The sequence below is a fragment of the Rhinatrema bivittatum genome, chromosome 14 (genome assembly GCF_901001135.1).
Source record: "Rhinatrema bivittatum chromosome 14, aRhiBiv1.1, whole genome shotgun sequence".
NCBI lineage: Eukaryota > Metazoa > Chordata > Amphibia > Gymnophiona > Rhinatrematidae > Rhinatrema > Rhinatrema bivittatum.
The window spans coordinates 554,574-578,687 of NC_042628.1; the positions used below are offsets into that span (position 1 = coordinate 554,574).

A 24,114-nucleotide genomic window follows, 5' to 3' on the forward strand; every position below is an offset into this window, starting at 1 on the left:
TCATTGTCCCTGTTCTTGGGCAGCCGAGGGTGGGATGCCGAGTCCATCTGCCTACACTAAGGAAAACAAAATTATCAAGTAAGTAGTTTCTCCATTTCCTAGGTGTAGCCAGATAGACTAAGGACCAATGGGAAGTACAAAAGATAGTCCCGATCGGGGAAGGAGGCTGCCCATGGTCCAGTTAGCACTACCCTTGCAAACGCTGCGTCCTCTCGGGCCTGAACGTCCAGGCAATAGAACCTGGAGAAGGTGAGTAAGAACATAAGAAAATGCCATACTGGGTCAGACCAAGGGTTCATCAAGCCCAGCATCCCATTTCCAACAGTGGCCAATCCAGGCCATAAGAACCTGGCAAGTACCCAAAAACTAAGTCTATTCCATGTTATCGTTGCTAGTAATAGCAGTGGCTATTTTCTAAGTCAACTTAATTAATAGCAGGTAATCATACAAGCATTCCCGGACGCCAATAAAACTATCACCTCCACGCCACCCCTTATCTCCACATATACCATGGTGAACCATATCTTCTATCATTTACTTGTGTGAATTAATAACCTGTCCTTTCTCTTCCTTCTCCGCCAAGTTCTTTTCACCCTGTTATATGTAACTGCCTTTTTCCGCACCATTGTTATAGTTTATGTTTACTACACACCCCTGTTTTATGTGAACCAGCATGATGTGACTGCTGTCTCGAATGCCGGTATATAAAAATTTGAAATAAATAAATAAATAAATAAATAAATAATGGACTTCTCCAAGAACTTATCCAATCCTTTTTTAAACACAGCTATACTAACTGCACTAACCACATCCTCTGGCAACAAATTCCAGAGTTTAATTGTGCGTTGAGTGAAAAAGAACTTTCTCCGATTAGTTTTAAATGTGCCCCATGCTAACTTCATGGAGTGCCCCCTAGTCTTTCTACTATCCGAAAGAGTAAATAACCGATTCACATCTACCCGTTCTAGACCTCTCATGATTTTAAAGACCTCTATCATATCCCCCCTCAGTCGTCTCTTCTCCAAGCTGAAAGTCCTAACCTCTTTAGTCTTTCCTCATAGGGGAGCTGTTCCATCCCCTTTATCATTTTGGTCGCCCTTCTCTGTACCTTCTCCATCACAATTATATCTTTTTTGAGATTCGGCAAACAGAATTGTACACAGTATTCAAGGTGCGGTCTCATCATGGAGCGATACAGAGGCATTATGACATTTTCTGTTTTATTCACCATTCCCTTTCTAATAATTCCCAACATTCTGTTTGCTTTTTTGACTGCCGCAGTACACTGAACCGACGATTTCAATGTGTTATCCACTATGATGCCTAGATCTCTTTCTTGGGTGGTAGCACCTAACATGGAACCTAATATTGTGTAACTATAGCTTGGGATATTGTTCCCTATATGCATCACCTTTCACTTATCCACATTAAATTTCATCTGCCATTTGGATGCCCAATTTTCCAGTCTCACAAGGTCTTCCTGCAATTTATCACAATCTGCTTGTGATTTAACTACTCTGAACAATTTTGTATCACCTCACTCGTATTTCTTTCCAGATCATTTATAAATATATTGAACAGTAAGGGTCCCAATACAGATCCCTGAGGCACTCCACTGTCCACTCCCTTCCACTGAGAAAATTGTCCATTTAATCCTACTCTGTTTCCTGTCTTTTAGCCAGTTTGTAATCCATGAAAGGACATCGCCACCTATCCCATGACTTTTTACTTTTCCTAGAAGCCTCTCATGAGGAACTTTGTCAAACGTCTTCTGAAAATCCAAGTATACTACATCTACCGGTTCACCTTTATCCACATGTTTATTAACTCCTTCAAAAAAGTGAAGCAGATTTATGAGGCAAGACTTGCCTTGGGTAAAGCCATGCTGACTTTTAAACCATGTCTTTCTATATGTTCTGTGATTTTGATGTTTAGAACACTTTCCACTATTTTTCCTGGCACTGAAGTCAGGTTAACTTGTCTGTAGTTTCCCGGATCGCCCCTGGAGCCCTTTTTAAATATTGGGGTTACATTAGCTATCCCCCAGTCTTTAGGTACAATGGATGATTTTAATGATAGGTTACAAATTTTTACTAATAGGTCTGAAATTTCATTTTTTAGTTCCTTCAGAACCCTGGGATGTATACCATCCGGTCCAGGTGATTTACTACTCTTCAGTTTGTCATGGTTCAGTCCATCTGAATCATTACCCATGAAAACCTTCTCCATTACGGGTACCTCCCCAACATCCTCTTCAGTAAACACGGAAGCAAAGAAATTGTTTAATCTTTCCATGATGGCCTTATCTTCTCTAAGTGCCCCTTTAACCCCTCAATTATCTCACGGTCCAACTGACTCCCTCACAGGCTTTCTGCTTCAGATATATTTTAAAAAGTTTTTACTGGGATTTTTTGCCTCTTCAGTCAACTTATAGAAACATAGAAACATAGAAATGACAGCAGAAGACGACCAAATGGCCCATCCAGTCTGCCCAGCAAGCTTCCCTCATTTTTTCTCTCATACTTATCTGTTTCTCTTAGCTCTTGGTTCTAATTCCCTTCCACCCCCGCCATTAATGTAGAGAGCGGTGATAGAGCTGCATCCAAGTGAAATATCTAGCTTGATTAGTTAGAGGTAGTAGGGGTAGTAACCGCCGCAATAAGCAAGCTACACCCATGCTTATTTATTTTTACCCAGATTATGTTATACAGCCCTTATTGGTTGTTTATCTTCTCCCCTGCCGTTGAAGCAGGGAGCTATGCTGGATATGCGTGAGGTATCAGTTTTTTTCTTCTCCCCTGCCGTTGAAGCAGAGAGCTATGCTGGATATGCATCGAAAGTGAAGTATCAGGCACATTTGGTTTGGGGTAGTAACCGCCGTAACAAGCCAGCTACTCCCCGCTTTGTGAGTGTGAATCCTTTTTTCTTCTCCCCTGCCGTTGAAGTTATGCTGGATATGCGTGAAATATCAGTTTTTCTTTTCCCCTGCCGTTGAAGCAGAGAGCTATGCTGGATATGCATCGAAAGTGAAGTATCAGGCACATTTGGTTTGGGGTAGTAACCGCCGTAACAAGCCAGCTACTCCCCGCTTTGTGAGTGTGAATCCTTTTTTCTTCTCCCCTGCCGTTGAAGTTATGCTGGATATGCGTGAAGTATCAGTTTTTCTTCTCCCCTGCTGTTGAAGCAGAGAACTATGCTGGATATGCATTGAAAGTGAAGTATAAGAATGGAGTGATCAAGCTAGTTGAAAGGCATCAGGAATAGAGGAAGGTGGAGGTAGTAATTTGGATATTTGGTTTGGGGTAGTAACCGCCGTAACAAGCCAGCTACTCCCGTCTTTGTGAGTGCAAATCCTTTTTTCCACATTTCCTCTTGCTGTTGAAGCTTAGAGTGATGTTGGAGTCACAGTAACCATGTGTATGTTTATTGAATAAGGGTATTGTCTCCAGGCAGTAGCCATCATTCTGGCGAGTCACCTACTCTTCATTGGCGGCCTCTTGACTTTATGGATCCACAGTGTTTATCCCACGCCCCTTTGAAGTCCTTCACAGTTCTGGTCTTCACCACTTCCTCCGGAAGGGCATTCCAGGCATCCACCACCCTCTCCGTGAAGAAATACTTCCTGACATTGGTTCTGAATCTTCCTCCCTGGAGCTTCAAATCGTGACCCCTGGTTCTGCTGATTTTTTTCTTATGGTAAAGGTTTGTCGTTGCCTTTGGATCATTAAAACCTTTCAAGTATCTGAAAGTCTGTATCATATCACCTCTGCTCCTCCTTTCCTCCAGGGTGTACATATTTAGATTCTTCAATCTCTCCTCGTACGTCATGCGATGAAGATCCTCCACCTTCCTGGTTGCCCTTCTCTGTACCGCTTCCATCTTGTCTTTGTCTTTTTGTAGATACGGTCTCCAGAACTGAACACAGTACTCCAGGTGAGGCCTCACCAAGGACCTGTACAAGGGAATAATCACTTCCCTTTTCTTACTCGATATTCCTCTCTCTATGCAGCCCAGCATTCTTCTGGCTTTTGCTATCGCCTTGTCGCATTGTTTCGCAGACTTCATATCATTAGACACTATCACCCCAAGGTCCCTCTCCTGCTCTGTGCACGTCAGCCTTTCCCCCCCCATCGAATACAGTTCATTCGGATTTCCGCTCCCCATATGCATGACTTTGCACTTCTTGGCATTGAATCTCAGCTGCCATATCTTCGACCACTCTTCCAGTTTCCTTAGATCCCGTCTCATTCTCTCCACTCCTTCCGGCGTGTCCACTCTGTTGCAGATCTTAGTGTCATCCGCAAAAAGACAAACCTTACCTTCTATCCCGTCCGCAATGTCGCTCACAAAGATATTGAACAGGACCGGTCCCAACACCGATCCTTGCGGTACACCACTTAAAACCGCTCTCTCTTCAGAGAAGGTTCCGTTTACCATCACACATTGTCTTCTGTCCGTCAACCAATTTGCAATCCAGGTCACCACCTTGTCACTCACTCCCAAGCTTCTCGTTTTATTCACCAGTCTCCTGTGCGGAACCGTATCAAAAGCTTTGCTGAAATCCAAGTATATGACATCGAGCGCTCTTCCTTGATCCAATTCCTTGGTTACCCAGTCAAAAAAGTCAATCAGATTTGTCTGACAGGATCTTCCCCTGGTGAATCCATGTTGCCTCTGGTCCATCAATTCTCCGGACTGTAGATAGTTCACTATTCTCTCTTTCAGCAGAGACTCCATTACTTTTCCCACCACCGAAGTGAGGCTAACCGGCCTGTAGTTGCCAGCCTCCTCCCTGTTCCCACTCTTGTGAAGCGGGACCACCACCGCTCTTCTCCAATCTCTCGGCACCACTCCCGTTTCTAGGGATCTATTGAACAGGTCACACAGCGGACCCGCCAGAACATCTCTGAGCTCCCTCAATATCCTTGGATGAATCCCATCAGGCCCCATGGCTTTGTCCACTTTCAGGTTCTTTAGCTCTTCCCACACATTTTCTACTGTAAAAGGATTTTCAACTATTCCACTTCCCTCCAGTTTCTTGTTGTGTAGAGATGGTCCTTCTCCAGGGTCTTCTTTAGTGAACACAGAGCTGAAGTATTCGTTTAATATTTCTGCCATTTCTTCGTCTGTCTCCACACATTGATCATTACCACCTTTCAATTTCACTATACCACTTTGGACCTTTCTCTTTTCGCTGATGTATCTGAAAAATGTTTTGTCACCATTTTTTATCTCCTTGGCAATCCTCTCTTCTGCTTGATTTTTTGCCAACTTGATTGTTTTCTTCGTCTCCCTCAGTTGATACAAATATTCTTCTTTGTGCTCCTCCCTTTGGGATCCTTTATGTTTCTTGAATGCTGTTCTTTTAGCTTTAATTTTGTCAGCCACCTCCTTTGAGAACCAGATAGGTTTCAATTTTCTTTTGCTTTTCTTTATGTTTCTAACATATAGAGCAGTTGCCTTGGTGATTGCTCCTTTTAGATTGGTCCACTGCTGATCCACATCTCTCTCGTTCTCCCATCCTTTAAGTTCTTCCTCCAGGTACTTTCCCATTTCCTCAAAGTCTGTGTTTTTGAACTGTAAAACTCGGGTCTTTGTGGTTCTTTTCCCTATTCTATTAGTGATATTAAACCATACCGTTCGATGATCACTGCTGCTGAGGTGGGCGCCCACCTGGACATCTGAGACATTATCTGCATTATTGAGCAATAAGTAGAGTATAGCACCTTCTCTCGTGAGTTCCAACACCATTTGTTTGAACAAAGATACTTGCATGGCATCCATTATTGCTCTACTATTTTTAGTTTCTGCAGATGGGATTTTCCAGTCTACATCTGGCTTATTAAAGTCACCCACGATCACCACTTCTCCCTTCCTGCCTATCTTATGGATGTCTTCAATCAGATCTCTGTCCAGCTCTTCCTTTTGGTTTGGAGGCCTGTACACCACTCCAATATAAATGGACACTCCGTCATCTTTTTTTAGGTCGACCCATAGAACTTCTTCTTTACCCCAACTTCCTTGTAGCTCAGATGCTTGGATGTTGTTTCTGACATAAAGAGCCACACCTCCCCCTTTTCTATCCTCTCTGTCCTTCCTTAACAAGTTGTAGCCTGGTATTGTTGTATCCCATTCATGAGATTCTGTGAACCATGTTTCTGTGATAGCAACAATGTCCAATTCTGCCTCAGCCATTAGGGCCTGCAGATCTGGGATTTTATTTCCCAAACTATGAGCATTTGTGGTCATAGCCTTCCAGGTACTCTCTTTAAGGTTATTGCTTTTCCTGGACTCCTTATGAGATATTAGTTGAGATTTGTTATTCACTTTACTCTTTCTGTTTGTAGTTGTGCCACTGTTGACAGAGTTATCCATCTCAATTAGATTTTTCTTTTGGTTATGGATCTTGAAATACTGCATGCATTGTGTTTTTTCTCTCTTTTCTGGTAATACTGCAATGTTTTTCTCAAGAACTTCCTCAGTTTTTAATATAGAGAGGGCTTGTTCTTTTGCATTTGGTACATTGTGTGTCTCCTCCTCACAGGTCTAATTCTACCAGAGCCCACTGTAATCCTGGATTGTAAAGAATTTCTTAATGACCTGTTTGAGTGGGAGGGTGTACCTGTTGGCTGCTCATCTGTCAAGAATGGATGACTGTGGGTCCTACCTGAGCCTAATGGATCTCCTTTTCTTGACTCCTGGTTTTTCCGTGATATTGGGGAATTATTATCTGTGTAATGCAATGTGGGTGTAATACTTTTAATTGAAGCTAATTGAGCTTTTATCTCAGTCAGCTCCATTTTCAAGGAAGAGAGTTGTGCACAAATTGGGCAAGCTCTAAGTTTCCAGATGCTTTCCCTCAGAATAAAGGCTCCACAGCAGTTACATTGGATAGTCCTCATCCTGGTAGTTTGTGATTTGTATTTCCTTGACTGTTACCAATGTACTAATTTATCTCGCTGCCAATGGGAAGTTAGGCAGTCTTTATTAGAAAACAAGCCCCAGGGGTGGGTGGGTAGAGGGGTAGGGAGGGAGTCAAACAGTTTAGCCTGGGACAAGCTGGGTAAAGTAGGGCACTTCTGGACTGTTGCCTTTGCTTTTGGTCAATTGTTTTAAAAAACAGTCTTTATGCCCCAATTTTTAGTTTGAACCGATTTTTTGTGCCAACTAACTCCAAGGGAGAGTTTAAAAGCTGTTTTAAAAGCTGGAGCGCTCTCTGCTTGGAGGTTTCTTTTTTTGGTTGTTTTTTTTTTTTCCTTCTAGCTTTATTCAAACAGCAAATCAACTTACTAGATTAATAACTTCTTTTCAAATTCTCTCTTAGCCCGTCTTATCAATGTCTTACATTTAACTTGCCAACGTTTATGCTTTATCCTATTTTCTTCTGTTGGATCCTTCTTCCAATTTTTGAATGAAGATCTTTTGGCTAAAATAGCTTCTTTCACCTCCCCTTTTAACCATGCCGGTAATCGTTTTGCCTTCCTTCCACCTTTCTTAATGTGTAGAATACATCTGGACTATGCTTCTAGGTTGTTTGTTTTTTTGTTTTTTTTTAAATGACACCTCTTGCACACTTTTTACTTTTGTAGCTGCTCCTTTCAGTTTTTTTTCTATTTTTTTTCATTTTAGTAAAGTTTCCCTTTTGAAAGTTTAGCACGAGAGCCGTGGATTTGCTTACTGTCCCCCTTCCAGTCATTAATTCAAATTTGATCATATTATGAACACTATTGCCAAGCGGCCCCACCACCGTTACCTCTCTCACCAAGTCCTGTGCTCCACTGAGAATTAGATCTAAAATTGCTCCCTTTCTCGTCGGTTCCTGAACCAATTGCTCCATAAAGCTATCATTTATTCCATCCAGGAACTTTATCTCTCTAGCATGTCCCGATGATTGCAATTACCCCAATATTGACTGGGTAAATGTATCTCCCATTATTACTGCATTACCAATTTGGTTAGCTTCCCTAATTTCTCTTAGCATTTCACTGTCCATCTCACCATCTTGGCCAGATGAACGGTGGTATACTCATATCCCTATAGTCTTCCCCAACACACAAGGGATTTCTACCCAAAAAGATTCGATTGTGCATTTAGTCTCATGCAGGATGTTTATCCTGTTGGACTCTATGCCATCTTGGACATAAAGCGCTACACCGCCTCCCGGGTGCTCCTCTCTGTCATTGTGATATAGCACAATCCCATTAGTCATTGTAGTATAGCACAGTCCCATTAGTTATCCTCCTTCCTCCATGTCTGAGATGCCAAGTAAGGAGGACCACGTTGCCGCTCAGTAGATGTTGAGGGGAGACAACAGTCTAGCTTCCGCCCAGGATACTGTCTGAGCCCTAGTGGAATGAGCTTTAACCTGAAGGGTAATGGCTTTCCTGCCTCTACATAGGCTCCCGTGACCTCCTCCCTGATTCAGCGAGCCATGGTAGCCCGCAAAGGTGGTTCACCCTGTCTCCTTCCTCCGTGAAGGACAAACAAGCAGTCTGTCTTGCGCATCAGTTCTGAGACTTCCAGGTACCGCACCAAAAGCCTACAGATGTTTAAATGGCAGAGAAGGCGGTATCCTTCTGTCTCCTTGAGCCTAAGGATGGCCTCGAATTGGACTAATTCAAGTGAAACTCCGAGACTACCTTGGGCAAGAAGGATTGTACAGAATGAAGTTGTAACGCTCCTGGAGAGATCTGGAGGAACAGTTCCTGACATGACAATGCCTGTAGTTCAGACATGCAACAAGCTGAGCATATCGACACCAGGAACACCATTTTCAGGGTTAATAAGTGCAAGGAAAGACTGCATAGCAGTCGAAAGGAGGGCACTGTCAAAAACTCTAAAACTAGATTAAGATTCCATAGAGGAACCGGCCACCATAGGGGTGGCCAGAGGTCCTTCACCCCTTTTGGAAAACGGGCCATGTCCGGATGAGCCAACAGGCGGGTTCCATTCACCTTGCCCCTGAAGCAGGAAAGAGCTCTACCTGGACCTTCAAGGGGTTAAGAGCTAACCCTTTATTCAAGCTGTCTTGTAAAAATTCCAGAACTAGTGGGATTTTGATCGTCCGAGGGGCAACACCACGCTCCTCGCCCCAGGCCTCAAGTACTCTCCAGACCCGCACATTCGCTAAGGACATAGAGAACATCCACGCACAGAGCAAGGTGAAAATTACTGCCACCGAATATCCATGCTTCACCAGGCGAGCCCTCCCATGGGCCAAACCGTAAGACAGAATCAAGATGGATCCTCAAGAAGGACAAGTCCTCTTCTGGCCAGGTCTGAACGAGAGCATCGACCCCTAGGGAACACTGATTTCTTCTATGGCTGAAGAAATGGAGAATCTTCACATTGTGAAATGCGGCCCGCAAGTCAAAGGATAGGAGGCCCCAGCGATCTCCCATAAGCTGAAAGGCTTTGGCAGACAAAATCCATTCTCCTGGATCCAGACTCTCCCTGCTTAGAAAGTCTGCTCTGACGTTGTCTTTCCCTGCGTTGTGGGAAGCCAAGATCATCTGTAGGTGTAATTCCACTCACTCACTCCATAAAGAGTTTTATCTCCTGTGACACTTGCTGGCCTTGGTTCCCCCTGGTGGCTAATGTCGAGCATTATTGCATTGTCCTCCATCACACAGACTACCTGACCCTGGAGCATGAGGCTGAACTGTAGACCCCACCTGTAAGTACACCATTAGTGATACCATTGATTTTTTTTTTTTTATATAAATATTCAATTTTGTATACATTAATTTTTAATTTTTTTATATTTTTTATATTATATTTTGATGCATGATGCATCATGCAAAAATGTAAAATTCATTAAGTCTAAGAAAGGTTTTGAGACTAATAACTGAACATCACCAGGAAGACTATTTGGTTAGCCATCCTGGCATCTGAAGTCTTTTCCTCCTAAAAATTTAATATAAAAAATACAAAAATAATAAAAAATTAATGTATACAAAATTGTTGAATATTTATAAAAAATGAATGTTATCACTAATGGTGTACTTATAAGAGACACAGGTGTGGTTTTTCCACATATTGACGTCAAACACACTTTATTAGCCCTATTGAATATTGAGTAATGAACTGTAGACCCGCCAATCTGACTGCTCGGGTTTCCAGGCAGTTTATGCTCCAGAGCGCCTCTTCCTTGGTCCAACACACTTGGGCCGTCAGTTCCTGACAGTGAGCTCCCCAAGCCCCAGAGGCTCATGTCTATCGTGAGGACCAGCCAGTTCGGTGGGAACAGAGCTACACCCCTGCCCAGGTGAGCTTCCTGTGACCATCACTGGATTCAAGAACATACGTCCACCGGTAGATGGAGGCAAATCAAAGGTCGAGACAGGGGGTTCCAACATGACAGCGGGGAGCATTGAAGTGGTCGCATGTGTGTCCTCGTTCATGGTACTACCTCCAGCGTTGACACCATCAAACTGAAGACCTGCAGATAGCTCCGCATCGTCAGGCAAGTGGATTTCGTCAACCGACACACTTGGGACATCCACTCCCTTATGCGCGTGGCGGGAGGAAAACATTGCACCGCTTGGTGCCGCACCAGACTCCCAGATATTCCAAGTACTAGGAGGGTTTGAGACTGCTTTGGTCCATGTATACGACCCAACTGACTCCTGCAGCAGGGAGGGCACCCTGCTGATCACCCAGAGACTCTCTTCCATGGGCTTTGCCCAGATCATCCAGTCGTACAAGTACGGATGGACCAGGATGCCCTCTTTTCTCAGTACTGCCGCTACAACCACCATAATCTTGGAAAATGTTCTTGGGAGGTGGTCAGGCCGAAGAGTAGCACCCAGAACTGATAATGGCAGCGCTATCCTGCAAGGTGTACGAAACGCTGATGTTCTTGGCGGACTGGAATATGAAGGTAGGCCTAGGAAAGGTCCAGGAAGGTTAAGTACTCTCCCAGTTGAATGGCCATTATCACAAAGCGAAGAGTTTCTATGCGGAACTGAATTACTCAAATGTCGGTTTACATTCTTGAGGTCCAGAATGGGGCAAAAGGAACCTTCCTCCTTGGGTTCCTTTTGCCCCATTTGCCCTGTATCTTCCTGGGGTGCGGATACTGGAATTTTAGCCCTCAACCTGAGGAGCCTTACACAAAGGCAGACCCCCACTGTCTGCTTCTCATGCTGGGAGTGGCAAGGAGACATAATGGACATGTCCCGAGGAGAAAAGCAAAAACTAGCTCGTATCACCTCCAGTATCCCTTCGTCCGAGGCAATCCCACCTCACCGCTGGAAAAAGAGGGACAGCCAACCTCCTGTCTCCTCATTCCGAGGGTGGGTCAGCTGAACTTGAACCCAAACTTGCCTCTGTCTTGGACTGCCGACTCCAAAGGACTGAGACCTCCCGAAGTACCAAGGCCTCTGAAATGTCAAGTTTCTGTAGGGCTGAAAGCATTGGGAGCCCCTGTACCGACCACTCCTGAGAGAAGGTCACTGCAGGGGTGTATCCAAGGTGATGTCGACTTTGAAACCTGACGACTTCTCCATCTACTAGCAGAAGAGCATAACCCATTGGTCCTGAGACCATCTGGCTTTACGCTAGGAAATTACGAATTGCCAAAAAACCTGCCTAAGAAAGTGTGGGGTTTTTTGTTTTATTTTTAATAAAGAAAGTCGCATAGCAGCAAGAATGTTAAACCTCATGTCTGACATCTCTGGTGAACAAAAATGAACTGAAAGGAGCAGCAGGGTCACTGCAATGCAGGAACTCCTGTTTATGGGTAGTAAAAACCTTCAGGCCTTTCCTAAAAGCTTTAGAAGAGATGTCCCAGTACAGTCATATGACCCCCCCTTTAGGGACTACTGTGAACTGCTCATCTTCAGAACATGCCGCCTCACCTGTATATTGCCCCTCCCATGACTCCTCCCCTGGCCCCTTACCTGTATAATGCCCGCCTTGCATGGTGCCCAAGTGATTGCATACTGCATACAGATCATATACGTAGTCCTCAGGATCTCTGCCAAGCCCATATGGCCTTCGCCAAGGTGACCAATGTGAGGGCAGGCTCCAGCTGCTCTGACTGCGCTTCACCACATGGGGCGTCATGTCTAACCCCAACAGCGGGAACTTCACTATGTTCTGAAGCTTTAGTCTGCGCTCTCCTTCCTGTAAGAAAGAAAAGAGAAGTTGAGGTGACAATCCCTGCCTCAAAACAGGAAATATTTATTTATTTATTTTTTAATTTTTTTATATACCGATGTTCCTGGAAAGAATACATATCGCACCGGTTTACAAGGAACTGACACAGAAACATGTCGGCAGATAAGGACCATAAGACCCATCTAGTCTGCCCAGTTTACTTCCTGTGCAATGTCATAGACCCCAGATGATCGCTGACTTTCCCCTGTGCTTATCACAAGCTTTCTTGAACTTCATTACATTATTGTCTTGACCACATCCACTGGGAGGCTGTTCCATGCATCCATCACCCTTTCTGTAAAGAAATATTTCCTTAGATTACTCCTGATTCTGCCAAGAATATTATCTCCACAGTCCCATCTGCCCAGACCTTCAACACTCTCCAATGACAGCAGAATGAATTAGCCATGACACCAAATGGACCTCTCTCTGCTAGCTCAGAGCTTTTGCTCTACTGAGCATGCATGGAAGTTCCCACACACTGCCTCATGCCCCCCTCAGTTGATTGCAGAGCTTAACTTTAGCTAGGCAGTCAACTCTTCAGGGAAACAGGTGGTTACTTTGCTGTCTTCGGAGAGCCCCATTTATGGTAAACAAACCTGCTTTCTCCATCCACAAGCAGGGCTAAATTTGCAAAAACACACAGGGAATCCCAAGCTGAAGGTTGAGAAGCAGAGTACCTTACTGAAAAAGCACTCAGACCTCCCACCCCCGTGAAGAGTAGACGACTGGGTAAACAGGGAGTGCAAAACTGCTGTCACTTTCTGATAGATTGCGTAGACATAAATGGGACATTAAAATACAGTGCCTTTATTCTCCTGCTCTGCCCTCAGCACTAACAGTAATGCATTCCACAGTGTAAGAGCTAAATGCGAAAACGCTCTGGCACGTGTGCTTTGCAACATGAGATGGCTAGTAGCAGTATCTCTAACGAGAATCTCAGAGTACACACTGGTACATACCAGCACAAGGTTTGGGCTACTTTACAATTACAAATTATGGATAATTACCACCATTTTAAACTGTGTGCCCTCCAATACACCAGCAGCCAGTGTAATTCTCACGAAACAGGAGTGACATGGTCACAATTAGGCGATCCCCTGGTCGCAGCATATTGCCCCAACTGGAGTGCATTTAACAATGTAGCAGAAAGACCTACTAAGCTGCTACAGTAATCACTACAGCCCATAATGCAGTCCTAAAAAATTCAGGTTTAAGTATATCCCTAAAAGGTTTCAACAGATGCAATTTATAAAAGGAAACCTTCACCAAATGCTGATCATTAAGTTTTAAGATTAACTGTGAAACAAAATACACGCCCAAGTTCCAAAGCTCAGTCAAAAAAGCTACTGAACATTCTCCTATTGACAACTCATAGCATTATCTTTTGGTAAGTGCTTGCCTATCCATAAGATTCGTGTTTTTTTGTATATTCGAGAGGAGCCCATGATCCCTCAACCAACCCTGGATTGTATTCACTTCTTCACAAATGAAAGGGCAACCTTTACCATCAGTGTAAGGAAAATAAAGCTGTATGTCATCTGCATAAAAGTAAAAAACGACACCCAAAGACTTAATCAAGGTATCAAAGGAGGAACAATGGCACCAAGATACACTTTGACCAATAACATACCGAGACCTGATGAGGCGAGAGAGAGTAAGTACAGGAGCAAACGGGTCCAGGAAAACCTTTTCCATTTAAAACTGTAAACTCCTCTAGTTGAAGGCTCCGTGCCCAAAATCACAATATCCTCAATTTCCTTGGTCAGTGACAGAGATGAGACTAGCAAGTGCTCAACATCCATGCTGTCAACTTGAGAGAGAAATAGACGACCCTCCTCTTCAGTTAGCAAAATCAGATCGGAAACCAGAAGGATTGAAAGGCTGACTGAGAACCTGACCAAGAAAGAGAACCACACTTGTTTGGGCCACATTGGATCAAGTGTGCCCAATCCTTAAGTGCCTTCTGCACTCTTCTCACCACCATTGAAAGTGGTGGAAAATCATAAAGCAGATCTGCATCCCACTTGAGCAGAAAAGCAACTGGTGCAGACTTTCCTCTTGTCCTCTGATGCAAACAAGTCAATCAGTGGGTGACCCAAGAGCCCGAACAACCTGTCTGCTACTGTTTAGTCTAGAGATTACTTGTGGGGATGAATACTTTGCCAATACTCTGCAACCCGCCAGTGTGTTGGAGAACCCAGGAAAGTAGGTTGCTTGTAGGAAGGCTCTAAGGCTAAAAGTCCGCTCCCAAATTCTCAGAGACTCTTGGCAGAGGGTCCACACCCTGTGCCTCCTTCCTTGTTCGCCCATAACATTACTACTTAATTGTCAGTTTGGATCAGCATTCTCTTTCCCAAAATAGATGTGAAAAACTACCACTGCATGCCTGATTGCTCGTTCTTTGGCCACCGGGTCCAGGGCCTCTAAGGCTCGACCACCTTTAAAACTGGCCTCCGGGGCGTCCCACTCCAGGTCAATCAATTCCTGGATGGCTTCCAGCATTGGGAAATAGTAAGAGGATTTCCATAGACACACCAAGACGAGGTTCCTTTTTGGTTCTGACACAGAGTCCGCGCCGGATGCTCCCAGAGTCTTGAGGGTCTGGGAGAACAGGGCCAGAAATACATCTCTGTGGAAGAACCTTAGCATGGTCCTGTAAGGGATTTTCCCGTCCTCCAATGAGTCTATATCCCCATCATCGCCTGTGGTGTTTGGGTCCTTGTCAGGGATGCCCTTGGTGAGACGAGGCATGTCCAGAGGTATGCTGGTAGGGCTGGGGGGGGCTCAGAACGGGTAGGGGCATCAGCCTACTGCACCTGAACAAAGGCTTGAAGGCCCTGAAAGAATTCCAACCAAGAAAAGGCTGCCGGGTCCATACCCAGCCCAGGGAGGGCTGCTGAACCGCCCTTGTCAAGAAGAAGATTAAGAAGAGCCATGCATGAATCTGCAATTTTTTCCTGAATCTTCAACACCAAGCACTTGCCAACCCTCAAACTTTCTTAGATTACTTCTCATTCTGTCTACTCTTTTGGGGGTTGCAGATCTTAGTATCCTTCTAACCCCTCTGCAGTATCACTCACAAAGATATTGAATGCAAATAGCACCAGGATTGATCCCTGAGGCATTCTACCCATCGCCTCTCTTTCTTGAGAGCAAACTTCAGGGCACTGAATGCAAGCAATTGCCATCTGTTAGAGCCCTCTCGCATCTCTACTATACTACATCTTCCCATTCAGCCTCACCCTGCCTCCTCACTTCTCTCTCTGTATGGATCCACTGAACATAAATAAAGAAGAGGTGAAAATATTACATATCGATTTCACATTTACAGACTGCCTGTGATGTGTCAGAATGACCAGCAGAGGACACAAATCTGACTACAATTAACTGAGCCTCAAGTCAGCATGGTGTTTCCTACCTGTCTGAACCTCTTCAGGTGGATTATAAGAACATCAGGTAGAGTCCATAAGCTCAACTTAATGCTCCCCTGCTGCAGCTGCTTGCAGTGTGGACAGCGCCAGGCGTCATCTGGGGCCAACTGGAAACCAGTAGAAGAAAGCAAAGCTACATAGTAAGTAACCACAGATCAGAACATAAGAACACATTGAACATATTAAACTACTAAGCTCCAAAGGAAAATCTGTTACCTAATTTTCATTCCTGTAATTCCACAAATCAAGCCAGACTCATGGGTTTTTCATCCCTACCAGCAGATGGAAACAGAGAAGAAAGGTTTTACTGACTCTGTGTTACTTAAGTTAATGTGCCTCCTGCAGTCCCTCAGTATGCATTGTACCCAAGCAAAGATGAAATTGAACTATAAACAACTTCCCCACCCAACACAAGCAGAGGAAAGGTCAAACCCCCAACCTGGAGCCCATCCATCTATAAAGGAGAGTGAAGACTCCCAAATGTCAAACAATTTCTTCCTATCTACACATAGCCAAAAAAAAAGAGCAGTCTTTCCAGAGGGAAGGGTTCTGGACTGAACTGTGGAATTCCAGAACGAAAATTAGCAGGTAAGAACCAATTTTCCTTTCCTGTTCATACCTCAGATCAGTCCAGACACATGGGATATACCCAGGCTTCCCTAAACTGGGAAAGAATCCGAAAGATACTCGCAGTACACTCTCTCCAAAACTAGCCGCTTCTGGCACCTGCCTTATGAAAGTGTGTCGAGAAGACCAGGTCACCCCCCAACAGATCTCCTGTGGGGAAACAAACTGATACTCAGCTCAGGATGCTGCCTGCGCCCTGGTAGACTGGGCTTGTAGACCCACAGGAATCGGATACTCCTTACAAAGATAAGTAAACACAATGGTCTCCTTTATCCATCATGAAACGGTTGCTTTAGAAGCTTTATTCCCTTTATGCATTCCACCAAACAGAACGAACAGGTAATCAGACCTCCGAAAACTGTTGGTGACCTTTAAATAGCGCAACAGGACCAGATACACATCCAACAAATGAAGATCCTTTGCATGTGGACAAGAAGGGTCCAAATTCCAAAAAGCTGGAAGTTTCAATGTATGACTTAGGTGAACAGCAGATACCACCTTTGGCAAAAAGGAAGGTACTGTGCACAAGGTCACCCCATCTTCTGAAATCTGAAGAGGAGGGTCTCTACAAAAGAAAGCTTGAAGCTCTGAAATCCACTTGGCTGAAGAGACTGCCACTAGAACGACCATCTTTAATGTAAGGTCTTTCAGTGATGCGTTCCGAAACAGCTTGGCGAACCACAGAGAACCCACAAAACCAAATTAAGGTTCCACGAGAGAAACACTCATCTCACTGGAGGCCACAAATGCTTCACCACCTCACAGAAAATGGACCACATCCAGATGTGAAGCTAGGAACAACCCCTACACCTTACCTTTAAAACGCTCAAGGCTGCTACCTGGACTCTTAGAAAACTAAATGCAAGCCCTTTCACTAAACCATTCTGCAAAAAGGCAAGACCATGAGAAACCGATGCACAAAGAGGAGTAATCCTCTCCCCGAGGCTCCACGTCTCAAAAACTCTCCATACCATGACATAAGCCAATGAAGTGGAAGGTCTCCTAGCTTGCAATACAGCCATACTGACTTCCTTTGAATAGCCTCGTAATCACAAGTGATTCCTTTTAAAAGCCAAGCCACAAGACAAAAGCGAGCCGCCTAATCGAAGAAGATGGGGCCTTAATAAAGCAACCTGGGAAGATGCCGACCTTTAAGAGACTGTCCACGAATGAATTTATTAAATCTGCAAATCACGGTTGATTTGGTCATTACGAAGCCATGAAGACCTGCATGAGTCTCGATATGCCGTGACACCCTGCCTGTTATGGGCCACAGAGGGAAAATGTACAACAGAATCCCAGAGGGCCATGGAAGAACATAAAATAAGAACATGCCATACTGGATCAGACCAAGGGTCCATCAAGCCCAGCATCCTATTTACAACAGTGGCCAATCCAGGCCATAAGAACCTGGCAAGTGGCTATTTTCTAACTTCATGGAGTGCCCCCTAGTCTTTCTATTATCCGAAAGAATAAATAACTGATTCACATCTACCCGTTCTAGACCTCTCATGATTTTAAACACCTCTATCATATCCCCCCTCAGCCGTCTCTTCTCCAAGCCGAAAAGTCCTAACCTCTTTAGTCTTTCCTCATAGGAAAGCTGTTCCATCCCCTTTATCATTTTGGTTGCCCTTCTCTGTACCTTCTCCATTGCAACTATATCTTTTTTGAGATGCGGCAACCAGAATTGTACATAGTATTCAAGGTGAGGTCTCACCATGGAGCGATACAGAGGCATTATGACATTTTCCGTTTTATTAACCATTCCATTCCTAATAATTCCCAACATTGTTTGCTTTTTTGACTGCCGCAGCACACTGAGCCGACGATTTCAATGTGCTATCCACTATGACGCCTAGATCTCTTTCTTGGGTTGTAGCACCTAATATGGAACCTAACTTTGTGTAACTATAGCATGGGTTATTTTTCCCTATATGCATCACCTTGCACTTATCCACATTAAATTTCATCTGCCATTTGGATGCCCAATTTTCCAGTCTCACAAGGTCTTCCTGCAATTTATCACAATCTGCTTGTGATTTAACTACTCTAAACAATTTTGTGTCATCTGCAAATTTGATTATCTCATTCGTCGTATTTCTTTCCAGATCATTTATAAATATATTGAACAGTAAGGGTCCCAATACAGATCCCTGAGGCACTCCACTGTCCACTCCCTTCCACTGAGAAAATTGTCCATTTAATCCTACTCTGTTTCCTGTCTTTTAGCCAGTTTGTAATCCATGAAAGGACATCGCCACCTATCCCATGACTTTTTACTTTTCCTAGAAGCCTCTCATGAGGAACTTTGTCAAACGCCTTCTGAAAATCCAAGTATACTACATCTGCCGGTTCACCTTTATCCACATGTTTATTAACCCCTTCAAAAAAGTGAAGCAGATTTATGAGGCAAGACTTGCCTTGGGTAAAGCCATGCTGACTTTGTTCCATTAAACCATGTCTTTCTATATGTTCTGTGATTTTGATGTTTAGAACACTTTCCACTATTTTTCCTGGCACTGAAGTCAGGCTAACCGGTCTGTAGTTTCCCGGATCGCCCCTGGAGCCCTTTTTAAATATTGGGGTTACATTAGCCATCCTCCAGTCTTCAGGTACAATGGATGATTTTAATGATAGGTTACAAATTTTTACTAATAGGTTTGAAATATTTTTTAGTTCCTTTAGAACTCTGGCAGCCATTAAGCCCCTCCTCTCTCTGATGGCTCCTCCAAGCCAAATAGGACTGCCTCTCTCCAATATATATATATATTGTTTTTATAACGACAGTCCCTCTAAGTTAGCAGCCAAGAATAAAACTAAAGAGTACTTTCCTGATGCTGTTTTTTTCACTGAAGCAAGGGAGAGAAAAGAAGGGCCACGTGGGGTAAAGAGGGAGCCAGCTTCAATCCCCCCATAGACCGGACAGAGCAAACTCAGGGTCACTAACCCCCCTTCTCGCCCTATTCCACCAGGGGGACAGTCCTCCACAGAACCTAGCAGCCCCAAAAGCAATTTTCCTCTCTCTCTCTCATTTTTTTCCCCCAAAACTCCATAATGCAGGTTTTGCACCTCTACCATCTCCTGGAGACAGAAAATGACTGAGGGACTGCAGGTAGTGCAGTAACTTAAGTAACAGTGTCACTAAAGCTTTTCTCCTCCAGCTCCATCTGTTGGAAAAGATAAGAAGCCCATGCATCTGGACTGATTTGGGATGTTTTTCTCCCATTGGCTTCTAACATGCAGCTCAGGAAGAGAGAGATATTCACAACTCATTCCATCAGCCTCACTCCTCTCTGCCAGGACCTTGCCTATTCCCCTGCATCCTAGATCTAGGCCGAGGTCCTCTCTCCACATCACCAGAGGAGTGGCCCCATCTTGCATCATGAACTGAATAAATGAGCATTACGTTTGAGGAGGATCTCTTTGGCTCTGCTCCACAGACCCCATTCCCTCACTCCCCTCACCCAAGCTTAAGCTCCGAGACCCTCCTGGAGCCCACCTGTTCCTCTTTGGTGTACAGCTGGAAACACTGCGACAAGGTACAGAACGGAGGCTGAAGATGAAGCTCCTTCTGGTGACGCACACTCTCTGAATCAGGAACATACTCCTCCTCCATACTTCCAAACAAGCTGTGAACACAAACACAGCACTTCCCAAACCTTTATCTTGTAGGATCCCGCCGTTTAACACTTTAAAATTCACACAACCCCAGATGAAAATCAAAACAAAAGAGCAGACTTCCCCTCCCTTTACCTAAAGCAGAAAAGCAGTAACAGCAGCAGTAAATGCAAGACCTGCTCATAGGCCTGGACCTTGTGCACAGGTTTCCAGTCTAACACAGGAAGCTTGTGCAGGAGGCAGTGGCAGGAGAGGTGAGTGCACGCAGGTTCACGGGCTGCAGGCTGCTACTGCCGATCAGAGTGAAAGGAGAGAAGAGCGCGATGCAAAGGGAGAGGCCCTGTTTCTTGTGACCACTCCCCCCAGCTGCAAACTTCATACTTACTATTCCTCCATCTCTCTATCCCACTCCACCACCAGTTTCACGTGAGCTGGGCCACCAAAGCCACAGGATTTCAATGCTCTGCAGGAGAAAAAACAATTAGACGCTTGAACATACCTGCAACAATACAACATAACTGTTCTTAGCCTGCTCACATTATGTTTATGTTGTAAAGTATGCAGCAGATGCATCGTTAAGAGGAGCAGTGGAAAGGTGCAGGTCTTTTAGAATGTGAAAAGTAGAGGATTTTTTTTTTTTTATTATTGTTAATTGGGCTTTGTTTTTTATTGATTAATTTTTTTTATTCTTATATAGGAAAATTGGTTCTTACCTGCTAATTTTCGTTCCTGTAGTACCACGGATGAGTCCAGACTGCTGGGTTTTGCCTCCCCACCAGCAGATGGAGACAGAAAAAGACTTTGCGGACTCTGTCCTATACCCCTGAGGTGCCACCTAGTGTCTGCCAGAATTATACTGTACCCAAGCAGAAATTATCTAAAAACCAGAACTGCCAACTAAAAAAAATTACCTCCCCCTGAAGAACAGAGGATATGAAAACACCGAAAAACCTCATGAATGAACAAAACATGCCCTGAAAGGGGGGCAGTCAGTAAAACTTGCAGAAATGTTGACCAGCCACCAGCCAAGCGGACTCTCCATCTTCTCCCCGGGCGGGCATCTGGACTGATCCGTGGTACTACAGGAACGAAAGTTAGCAGGTAAGAACCAAATTTCCTTTCCCTGTATGTACCCAAGCTTTCTTAACCAGGGTGGAACAGAGAGAGTCCCGCTCGGAGCACACTGGCCCCAAAAGAACCGGGCTCTGGAGCCCTGACATCAAGCCGATAATGCCTTGCAAAAGTATGCGGAGACTGCCAGGTAGCCGCCCTACAATTTTCTGTGGTGACACCTGCTGACACTCCGCCCAAGAAGTCGCTTGAGACCGAGTGGAATGAGCCTTAAGACCAGATGGCATCGGGCGACCCTAAACCAGGTAAGCCGAAGCTATCGCCTCCTTCAACCAACGTGCAATTGTGGACTTAGAAGCCCTCTGCCCCTTTCTGGGCCCACTTCACAGCACGAAAAGGTGGTCAGAGAGCCAAAAACTGTTCATCACCTCCAAGTAACGCAATAGAACTCTCTTCACGTCCAACTTCTGCAAATCTCTAGACTCTGGAGAAGAAGAGTCCACCCCCGCGAAGAAAGGGAGCTCTACGGACTGGTTCAAATGAAAGAAGGATACCACCTTCGGGAGAAAGGAAGGAACGGCTCTCAAGGAGACCCCTGCCTCCGAAATCCTCAAGAAAGGCTCCCTGCAGGATAAGGCCTGTAGCTCGGATTCCCATCTCGCGGAACAAACAGCCACCAGAAAAACCGCCTTCAAAGTCAGATCCTTCAAGGTCGCACATCGCAAGGGCTCGAAAGGGGCAGTACAAAGTGCTCTCAGCACCAGGTTCAACCTCCACGATGAGCAAGGACTCCGGACCAAAGGACGAAGATGCTTAGCACCTCACAAGAAACTAATCACGTCCGGGTGAGAGGCCAGCGCAATCCCCTGCACCTTTCCATGAAAACTGCCTAGGGCCGCTACCTGCACCCGCAGCGAATTGAATGCCAAGCCCTTGGCTAGGCCTGCCTATAAGACATCCAGGACTTCCGGAATAGACGCCCTGGACGGCTGTAGTTGGTGGTCGATACACCAGGACTCAAACACTCCATAGAAGTAGAAGTTTTACGGGAATGTAAGAGCGTGGTCACCACCGCATCCAAGTAATTCTTACTCCTCAACCCACGCCTTTCATAAGCCATGCTGCTAGACAAAAACTATCGGCGTCTGTGAAATAGACGGGGCCCTGCCGCAATAGTGTTGGAGACGGACGAAACCTCGGTGGACCGTCCACTGCCAGATTCAGGAGATCCACAAACCACGGGCGCTTCGGCCACTCTGGTGCCACGAGAATCACTCTGCCAGCGTGCACCTCGATGCGGCGTAGGACCTTTCCCACCAATGGCCATGGTGGGAACACATACAACAGAACGTCCTTGGGCCAGGGGAGGACCAGTGCATCCACCCCTTCTGCCCCCTGTTCCCTCTGCCGGCTGAAGAACCGAGGGGCCTTGGTATTGCCATACGTCGCCATCAGATCCATGGCCGGTCTGGACCACCGGTTGCACAGAAGACGAAAGGCGTCTGAGAGCTCCCACTCCCCAGGATCCAGTTGGTGGTGACTGAGAAAATCCACCTGGACATTGTCTACTCCGGCAATGTGAGAAGCCGCTATCCGGTAAAGATGCTGCTCCGCCCAGAGGAACAAGAGCTGGGCCTCTGCCGTCACTGGACGGCTCCTGGTGCCACCCTGACGGTTGATGTAGGCTACCATCGTCGCATTTATTTATTTTAAACAAATTTATATACCGTTTTCCAGTAAAAACTTACTGACCAAAGCAGTTTACAAAGTCAAGATAACCTTGATCAGATCACCGATCTGCCCTCCACCAGCGGGAGGAAGGCTTAGAGCGCTAATCGAACCGCCCTGGTTTCCAAGCGATTGATCGACCAGGAGGCTTCCTGCCTGGTCCACTGTCCCTGGGCTGCTGTATCCCGACAAACCGCTCCCCACCCGGAGAGGTTGGCATCCTTGGTCACTACGGTCCAACAAGGGGTCTCCAAATACACCCCCTGCCGAAAGTTGTGTGGAGAAAGCCACCACTGAAGACTGGAATTCACCCCGCCTGACAGCGGCAAGACAAGGTGAAAGCACTGTGAGAGGGGATTCCAACGGGACAGCAAAGCTGACTGAAAAGGACGCATATGTGCAAACGCCCACGGCACGAGGTCTATGGTCGAGGCCATGGAGCCCAGGACCTGCAAATAATCCCAGACTCTGGGTCGAGCGAGAGACTGTAAACCTGCCACTTGTGATGTGAGTTTCAAAATCCTCTCCGGTCAGAAATACCTTTCCTAAGGCTGTATCTAAGCGAGCCCCCAGGAACTCTAAGGTCTGAGAAGGAACCAGACGACTCTTCTCGGGGTTGAACACCCATCCTAAGGAGTCCAACATCCCGAGTACACGCATCACAGTGGCTTTGCAGAGGCTTTCCGACTTTGCTCGAATGAGCCAATCGCCAAGGTAGGGATGTACCAGTATTCCCTCCTGTCTCAAGGCAGCCGCTACCACCACCATCACCTTGGTGAATACCCTGGGCGCCGTCACGAGACCGAACGGAAGGGCGCAGAACTGAAAATGGCATCCCAGGATCGCAAACAGCAGGTATTTCTGATGGTCTGGACGTATTGGGATGAGCAAGTACACTTCCGTCAGGTCCAGTGATGTCAAGAACTCTCTTGTGCACCGACGCTATGACAGAGCGAAGCGTTTCCATCCGAAAACAGGGTACCCTCAGGGTGCAATTCACCCGCTTCAAATAGAGGATGGGACGAAAGGCTCCGTCCTTTTTTGGTACCACAAAGTAGCCTTAGCTGCTCTGCGGGCACTGGAACTATGGCTCCCAGATCTTGCAGGCGCTGCAGGGTGACTTGTACCGCCCGGCGCTTTAGGCGGTATGCGTAAGGGGACACTATGTAATGCTCCTTGATCGGCCAAGCAAAATCTAAGGAGTAGCCCTGCTCTATTATGCTGAGGACCCATTGGTCGGAGGTCAGTTGGGCCCACGCCTCCCGAAAACGAGTTAATCTTCCCCCAATTCTGGGAACGGAAGGGTGGACCGGCCTCACTTCATTGCACAGTCTTGGAGCCCCCGTGGGACTGGTAGTTTAATATTTTAGTTTTGTTTTAAAACATAATTTGTTTGAATTTTATGTTGTAATTGTATGGTTTTGGTTTTTTTTTAATTATATGTATGTTTTGTAATTGAGTTAAACTAATT

The 24,114-nt window shown here is 45.5% G+C and overlaps 1 protein-coding gene across 2 annotated transcripts in view; it reads right to left on the reverse strand.

The window, feature by feature from the left end:
- The window catches only part of USP31 (ubiquitin specific peptidase 31), a 98,421-nt gene that overhangs the window by 26,296 nt on the left and 48,011 nt on the right, over positions 1 to 24,114 (reverse strand). Inside the window, exons 10-13 of one of the 2 annotated variants that reach the window (XM_029576034.1) lie at positions 20,230 to 20,307; positions 19,726 to 19,855; positions 15,584 to 15,703; positions 11,904 to 12,129 (exon numbers count right to left, since the gene is read on the reverse strand). In XM_029576034.1, coding sequence (XP_029431894.1) covers positions 11,904 to 12,129; positions 15,584 to 15,703; positions 19,726 to 19,855; positions 20,230 to 20,307 — 554 coding nt within the window. The remainder of the gene's footprint in view (positions 1 to 11,903; positions 12,130 to 15,583; positions 15,704 to 19,725; positions 19,856 to 20,229; positions 20,308 to 24,114) is intronic. The other variant, XM_029576035.1, reaches the window with a different exon arrangement.